Source organism: Branchiostoma floridae, chromosome 19, assembly GCF_000003815.2.
Source record: "Branchiostoma floridae strain S238N-H82 chromosome 19, Bfl_VNyyK, whole genome shotgun sequence".
In the NCBI taxonomy this organism is placed as follows: domain Eukaryota; kingdom Metazoa; phylum Chordata; class Leptocardii; order Amphioxiformes; family Branchiostomatidae; genus Branchiostoma; species Branchiostoma floridae.
Window position 1 is genome coordinate 6,436,524 of NC_049997.1, and position 8,800 is coordinate 6,445,323.

Genomic DNA, 8,800 nt, shown 5'->3' on the forward strand with positions numbered 1-8,800 from the left:
ATTTCAGGTGACACAAGAAATCAGATTTAAGAAAAGTTTTGGTTGCATCAACTCTCAAATAACATTGTAACATAGGAATAATTTACCGTACATAACAAATTTTCATACAACCTGTGGAAACATTTCTACAGAAAAGAGATTCCCCAATCATTCTACATGCTATCACTCAGCCTCACTTAAACTAAATGGTTAGCATTGTTGCATAGCTTCACAAATTACTTATTATATATAATAAAAACATTCTCAATTCTATGTACAGTATATACAGATTTACCCTCATTTTCTACTTATCTGAACTATGCATTACATGTTTATTGCCTTATTGAAAGGTATTAAAAAAACCGAGGTTTTTTTAACCTCCTTGGGTAAACAAAGTTATGAAACTGTCTGGACATTACAAGTTTGTGGAATGTATTCTTTATCGTCTAAATCTCAATAACACACATCAGTAGCTGCAGTATACATCAGTTTTCCTGCATGAAGCCCTAATCTGCATAATTCAAGACATGATTGTTCAGTTTTAGCTGATTGAGACAGAAGCCAGAGAGACAGCAACCTGCTCAGAGGTAGCTGGGAAGATTTCATTGAAAACATCAGGTGCCAGGTTTTGACGTGCATGGTCTCTAATGGCAGATAGACGTACCCCACGCTCAATGAGGCTCTTACTGCTAGCATCTGGGAATCCTCTGGTGTGCATGAGCACCACATTACCATACGTGTCAAACCCTGGGGAGCCTGAGGAGCCGTGGAACATGACACTGGTGTCGTACAGGGGCTTCTGTTCATCATCTTGGATCATATTGGGAAAGCGAACATGGACAATGTATCGCCGAACCACCCCAGCAATACAGCCAAAGTCAATTATCTTATTGCCGCCATAAGGATGGCCCACAAGAACAACCATCTTTCTGCTATCCTCACTCTCTGAGATTGAATGTGCAAGGAGAGGCAAACTTTCAAGATTTCTTTCCATCTCATCTTCAACTGCTAGCTGCAGTATAGCATAATCTAGATCCTCGCTATAGCATTTGAGCAGAGCTGCAGGGGATTCAAAGGGAACTTTGTATTCCCTTCCAGTAGACACAAAGAATGTTGCAGTGTACTGACTAGCTTCATGAACTGACCATAAGGCCCTGTTCATCAATCTATACACATGGTAACAAGTGAGAACCTTTCCCTTACTCAACAGGAACCCAGTTCCTGAACCCCCCGGCCAGTTGATGCGGCACACTGACTTCTTTCTTTCTTGTATGCGATCAAGTATGACTGAATCAAGGCTAAAGTTGAAACTGTTAGAGAAAACCTCCTCACGGAGTGTCCTCCGGTTGAGCTCTATCCTCCTCTCATCAGCCTCCTTGTTCTTGTCTGGGACGAAGTTCAGGTTGGGAAAGTTGGGATGAACGATGTCTGTCACTTCACTCTGCAACTCCAGCAATTTCCCTCTCATTGACTGCTCCCTGTGAGTCACAGCAATTGAATGGTTCTCATTAGTTGCATATAAGTTGTAGTCTTAACTTAAACGTTCATCTGTGTTGGTTTTAGTCATTCTTGAACTTGTTAAAACAGTTCCAACACAAAACTTTCGAAAATTTGGGCGAGTCCAAATAGGTGAGTCCAATTTTTGTGTTGGAAATTACAGTTTAACTAGCTCAAGAAGTTGTAGTCTTGTACAATTCTGAGTATAACTTAATATTGCACAGTTGTGTGCAATCAATAGTTCATTTAATACATACCATCAACTGACAAATATATAGTATCCTGCTTTGAAAGTACTGTAATAAGATAATACAAATTAGGCTCAAGCTGCACTACATGCACTACACTGTACCTCATGACAAAGACAGGATAATTAGTATAAATAATTACATTGTAGTCAACCTCTCCACAATTTCCGTCTGTCCTGCTAAGTACAGCGCAGTCTTCAGTCCCTCTACTGTTGCTTTGGTACCAGACAGATGTAGCCACTCCTCCAGCACTGCCAAACAGCATCTCCCTGTGTCATCTTGGTGCCTCTGTCTGATTCGCTCAATGTCAGCATCAGACAGGCCCAGGTTTGTCCCTAGCTCCCTCCAGGGTGGCTTCAGTTCAACAACAATGGGGATGCACCAAGCCACAGCTGCAAAATGAAACAATTGGAATGGTGTTTGCTAGAAATTTAAAATTTGTCATGGACAAATGACACAGTTTACTAATTGTCCGATTCCTACCTGTTGCACTGGAGTCAGTCCTGATGTCAGTTGGTGCAGCCTGAGCTTGCAATCTTTTGGGATGGGTTTGCATCTTGTGAGTGTTACCGGCACCTTGGTGAACACATGCTGTGTTTGCTGTTAGAGAATATATTATAATGTAATCATGCAGCATGAATGTACTGTTTTACAGTATTTTAGTATCTAAATGACCAGCAGTGCTTGCAGAAATATAATCGTTTTTTTCGGTACTAAAATGTTTTATCATGACAATCACAAGAATTGGGTTTAAACTCAAAAGAAAAAAAAATACCCACTTGTCAAAATGTCACCCTCTAGGCACTGGAAATAAACAATATTTGATATAGTTTGATTGTATTAATATTATAATAATGATCATATTGTGATAAAAACTTGCATGAACACAGAGTTACACCAAGATTTAGTAAAATGTACATGAGTGCTATAAGGCATCCTTCAGCAGGAAGGCTTCTTTTTACAACAAGTCTACTAAAGACAATCTCTTACCTCCCAGAAACTGAACTCACATACAGTTTCAGGTGGTCGCTCTTGAATGTTTCTTATGGTCACGTCCCCCTTCACAGGCTTCCCATTGGGCCTATCCAGAACCATCTGGACACTCTGGCCTTCATCTTCACAGCACTGCTGGGCACGTAGCTTCATCTGTCTGGATCTTTTCTGGCCTTGAAGGATGCTTACAGTGACATCAACACGATTGCCATGATAAAGATCGAACATTGCTTTGTTACTTCCACACAAGGTGAAATCTGGTTTGTAGTCGTCTGCCTTTATGCTGCGGTCTCTACAGATAACATGGAATTCCACACCGCCTGTGTGGGGCTTGATGTATCCAGTAAATCGACAGTTTAGAGTTCTTGACGATAGTGCAGCTACCACCATCTTTCCCACTGTGATCAATGTATCTAAAGGAGTCCACAAAATGGTCAAAGGACTGAATGTCTGCAGGAAAGTTGATATCTTGTCCGAATATATCTGGTGCACTGTTGAAGCAGTGATATCTGTCCAGCCTTCTCCATCATGATGCTTCAGGAGAAGACACCCCATCCCTTCAGAACCTGGAGGTCGCCACGTCTGCACCTTCACTGGTCCATTCAGCTGTGCACCATGTAGGTTGACATCAACAGCTGGGGAGAACAGCACCTGATCCAGTAGCTCGCGTAGACAGGCGTCCTCACCCAGGGACCAGGGGTAGCCAGAGATCCAGTTTACACTCTCAGGATCCCTGAGGATAGCAGCAACATCTACGGTAGAGATTGTTATCACTGTGTCTTGCTGAAGGATGCCAGGTGGTACAACAAGTCTGACAAGACCAGGAATCTCCAACTCTCCACCCTCGGGTCCTACTTCAGCTTCCATTGTCCTTGTGTGCTTCAACTCATCTGGTACACCTGCAAAACATTGGCATCAACATTAGAAAACAAACATGATGTTTGACAGTTGGTACGTTAAAGCCTCAATATATGTTTCACTCTTGGAGGCCACTCAAGACCTAAAACTGATACATGTTAAAAATTTTAAGGCAAGAAACTGGGACAGCGCATCACACCCACTGTAAATTATATCTTAGACCATCATGAAGAATCCAGGATGACTGAATCAAAAAGAGGGAAAAATTTTCTAACAAATTCAATGTTCTTTGTAATGCTTGCTGTCTTGTTTTCACATTAATTTTGTTTCGAACCTTGAAGATCTTACAAGTTGCAACAAGCATTTATTTCACCAGAGAATAGGTTTACTTAAATTTGAATTAAAACCAACCTGGAATGTCCTGTACAATAGCAGGAAAGCTGATCCCAGCTGCCAGCATGTCCTTTCCCAGCATTCTGAGGTCACCTGGAATGGTCAAATAAAGCTTAGACAAAATAGTTAAGTTAAAACCAATATTCTGCAATTTTCAATATGGTTAATTGACAGTTAGAAAATCTGGGTAGCTACAAAATGTACATACCCGTTGTGATGTATTCACTCTTCATCATGTCCCTGATCAAGTCAGCTGGCACTTTAGGCCCAGGAATTTCCTGTTTACCGGTACGTGCAGACCACACCCGCATCAGCAGCCTTACATCTGTCTCCTCCAGCCGGCTGAGAATGGTGTCCAGTACCTTCTTCTGGCCATCTTTATCTGCCTTGTGCTGCAACAGTACTTCTACACACTTGGAGTGACCTGTTTTAGTTGCATACTGAATGGGGGTGAAGCCCTGCAATGATATCATAATACTTTGTTCCCATAAAGCACATGTAATGGGTCGATTACAACAGTTACTGTATATTACTGTATTGTAATCATTGCTGTACAGCACTATTACGTGCCAGTAGTGACAGTCATAAAGTAATTACACTTAATTTTGAAGGTAATTCAATTTGATTGTACATGTTGTACAGTCACTACAAGTGACTGTAGGACTTGATTTTGTAGTGGAAAGAAAAAGGGAAAAGAATCTTAAGCATAATAATTTGTTTAAGGTTAAATTTTGTGTTTTACTTGAAGCCATTCTTTCGTACTGTTCTGTTACAAATTGGAAAAGCAGTTTCTCAATTTCATGCTAGAGAGGTCACCATAAAACTGCAAAAATGACACAAGACATTGCAAAAATTTACAACTCCACTATGATATCCATCTGAAATCTTACATGTACCATAAAGGAGTATGTGATGCACTGTCATTCCACCTACCCTATTGTCCTGTACATTCACATCAGCACCAGCTGTCAGTAAAGCTGATACAGTTTCAGGGTGGCCTTTCCCAACTGCCAGGTGCAGGGGGGTTCTTGGCTGTAAAACACATCACACATGGATTTCAGTGGAAGGAAAACTGGTGGTCTTCAGTGCAGAAACTGACTTTCAATGAAGTGAATGTTGATGGCAATTTGCTAATACAATTACAATTATTATCATTATACATGTATAGTCTGACTATAGAGTGACAACACAAGATGCAACACAATATCATTGTATACTAGTCAATCTACATGTACATTGTACCTACCAGCCTGTCCCGTCTGCTCACAAAAATATGGTGGCCTTTCCCAGCTGCCAGGTGCAGGGGAGTCATTTGCTGTGAAACACATCAGATGGTCTTCAGTATACATTTTGTATACATGTATGACAAGTCATTGCTTAAATCTACACAATAAAGATTCACTGAGAAATTAAAGGTCTTGGTACAAGTAAAAGGTGGCATCCCATACAATATGCTACTCCAGCAGGAGTATGTGATGTACAGCAGGTTGTGGTGGATGGATGGGAATTACTATACAAGTACAGATGTTGGTGGTGGTGGGAATTCGCTTGTGGCTACTACTAGTACATTTGTGTATGTGCATAAAAAATCCTACTACAATGTAGAGGTGAAATCTCACATGATGATACAGCAACATACTAAGTTAACTGTGATGCAACAGTTGATCTACGCACCTGACTATCCAGTACATTCACATCTGCACCAGCCGTCAGTAAAGCTGACACAGTTTCATGGTGGCCTCTCTCAGCTGCTAGGTGCAGAGGAGTCATTTGCTGTAAAACATCATGCCAACAGGTTACAATGACATACCCTTGCTGGTGGCTTAGAAAATATCCAACCGTTACAATGTGAAGGTGAAATCTCACACGATAAAACAGCAACATGCTGTGTTGCACCGCAACAGTTGATCTACCCACCTGACTATCCAGTACGTTCACTTCTGCACCAGCTGTCAGTAAAGCTGATACAGTTTCAGGGTGGTCATTCTCAGCTGCCAGGTGCAGTGGAGTTCTTTGCTGTAAAACATCATGGCAGCATGTTAGACTGACATACATGTACATGTACATTTGTACTAGTGCTGATATTGATGGCAATTTGCTTCAAGCCTTGTGTCTACTACTTGTATCATCCACTACAAGATAAGGAGAAATTCAGTTCATGGCCTAGAGGTCAGGTCATGTGGACTTGCTTTGAAAAACCTCAATTTAAAAAAAACGAAATCTCACATGATGGTACAGTAACATGACATACAGCACAATATATAGTCAATACCTGACTATCCAGTACGTTCACTTCTGCACCAGCTGTCAGTAAAGCTGATACAGTTTCATGGTGGTCATTCTCAGCTGCCAGGTGCAGGGCAGTTCTTTGCTGTAAAACACATCAGCTGAACTTTCAGTGGAGGAAGAACTTAAATACATTTTGTACATGTGTATCTAATAGTACAGTGTCCTGAAAAACAATAATTGAAATCAATCATGGAACCATTACGAACCAATGTAACACTGTCAATCTACAGCACCTACCTCACTGTCTCTTGTGTTCACTTCTGCACAAGCTGTCAGTAAAGATGACACAGTTTCATGGTGGCCATTCCCAACTGCCAGGTGCAGGGGGGTTCTTTGCTGTAAAACACATCACACATAAGCATGGATTTCAGTGGTAGGAAAACTGATAATGGTGATATAGCTTAAGGGGGCACACCCCAGTTTATTTGGGGTTTCAAATGGAGGCAGCACACCCTCAAGTCTATAGTGACCATCTCTTCCAGGGAATTATCCTGAAGCAAAATAACTGTACATGGGGTGAGAGGATATTCCTTCAGCTACAAGACCAGCTGAGTTTCGATCCTTCAACTTCTCTCATTTTGAAAAATTATAGGGAAAAAAGTATTTTCATGTCAAAAATGATGCACAAAATCGGGCATTTTCGCATTGGATATAAAACAGATTAAGATTTTTTCCGGCAAGCACGACTGATAATGCCAGAAAGAGGAAAATCTATCGAGTAATCTAGCCAATTATAAAGAAAATTCTAGTACAGTTTTTTAAATCATCCTCGGCGCGCGGCATTGCAACTTGGCTTAACACAGCGCTTCAGATCTAGAGGTCAATCTAGGTCATGGGCCTCTTAACATTCAGTCGTAGAAATATCCCAGAAGTAAGGTGCGGACCAAAACACAATTTGCACCCAAAACACACCATTTCCTACGCTTTTCAGCCATGTAACCATTTGTCATTTCGCAGGAAATAATGAGAAATGTCAACTCAAACACGGACCCTCGGAAGCCTTTTGTCACTTTTTTGTCGCGCACTACCACAGACCCCGGTCGCGGAAGAACTGGGGTGTGCATCACGTCACCGGAACGTACTGCGCCTGCGCGAAAAGTATACACATACTAATCTCCCGGTTTACTAAAGTCCGTACTTAAGAAAGTGTGTGCGTATATAAGGGTAAAACTCCGTGTACGTTTTACATGAAACCATGTCTTTAATATATACTTTGCAACAAGCGGGATTTCAATGCAACGTTAAAAAAGCAACCAGTGTTCGCGCAGGCGCAGTACGTTCTACCGACGTGTTGGGGTGTGCACCGTTAAAAGTAATTTTTCTGGAAAACAACAAATGAAATCTAATTATTGAATCATGAGTCAATATTATGCAACACAGCCTGGCAATCTACCTACCCAGAGGATGTAAGGGGGCAAAAACTGTATCCGACAAATAAAAGCAATTGTTGGAAACAGGTCAGCGTCCATATCTGCTTCCTTCGCATGCAAATCCATGGCAGGTAAACACAACAAACCTGCATACCAGACGATTCAGCTGATAAAGTCGTTTAAAACCAAGGTTCAGGTCTCCCTGGTTTTCTACTCGCTAATGTTCGCTCCCTCCGTCAAAAGACTGACGAGCTTTATAGTGTGTCATGCCAACAACGCTAGCATTGTTGCTATTATTAGTGAAATATTAGTGAACGATGATATCCCTGACTCGATTGTCTCACTTCCGGGGTATACTGCGCTTTGACGCGACCGTGAAAGTAGAGGTGGCGGTGGTGTCGCTCTAACACCAGTTCTGGTCTGCAAGCCAAACGGCTTGTAGAAATTGAGGAAGAGGGTTTTGAGGCCCTTTGGCTAAATATGGATTAGACCTGCCCGACTACCCCGTGGTCAAAACTGTCTGATCGCTGGGGCGGTGTACAACCCACCTAGGTCATCAGCTACCTCAAGAAGTGACAATGACTTAACTGATTACCTGAGTTGATGCCTGGAGTACATTGAGTGCAAATACTCCCAACAAGGAATCATTCTTGGGGACACCAACAAGTACATGTATCAACAGTTATGCTCCAGATATAGGCTGAAGCAAGTCATCACTATGGCGACCAGGGGTGACAGCCGGCTGGATTCTATCATCACAAACCTTCACGTCATGTATCCACCTCATGTTCACCTGCCTCCAATCGGCTCCTCTGACCATCAGTCTATCTTGTCGTCATCTGGAACGTGGTCAACCAAACTGCTTCGTTACATCACCCGTAGACAATGCACACCTGAAGGAATGAGGCGGTTGGGTCTGTTGTTGAATACTACGGATGTCTCACCTGTGTATGAACACGCCTGATCCAGAGTCTAAAGCTACCATACTAACAACAATGCTTGGAATGATTTTGGACAATGCTGTTCCTATGAGAAGGGTCAAAGTCACAAACAACGACAAACCGTGGATCACTGTTACAATAAAGGAACTAATCGTGGCGAGACAGCAGGCTTTCCGCGCTGTAAATACAGAATCCTATTCTAAGCTGAGGAACACAGTGGCAAAACTTGTAA

General features: G+C 41.9%; 1 protein-coding gene across 1 annotated transcript; it reads right to left on the reverse strand.

Moving 5' to 3' along the window:
• Positions 1-102: 102 nt before the first annotated feature.
• Positions 103-8,414, reverse strand: LOC118407132. Its single transcript, XM_035807552.1, has 15 exons — positions 8,391-8,414; positions 6,495-6,593; positions 5,886-5,984; positions 5,643-5,741; positions 5,215-5,283; positions 4,902-5,000; positions 4,177-4,426; positions 3,987-4,061; positions 2,715-3,616; positions 2,504-2,528; positions 2,208-2,324; positions 1,879-2,116; positions 1,312-1,457; positions 644-789; positions 103-111 (listed from the first exon to the last, which is right to left on the reverse strand). Exons 1-15 carry the CDS (start codon positions 8,412-8,414, stop codon positions 103-105), a joined length of 2,397 nt encoding a protein of 798 aa, XP_035663445.1.
• Positions 8,415-8,800: the final 386 nt, after the last annotated feature.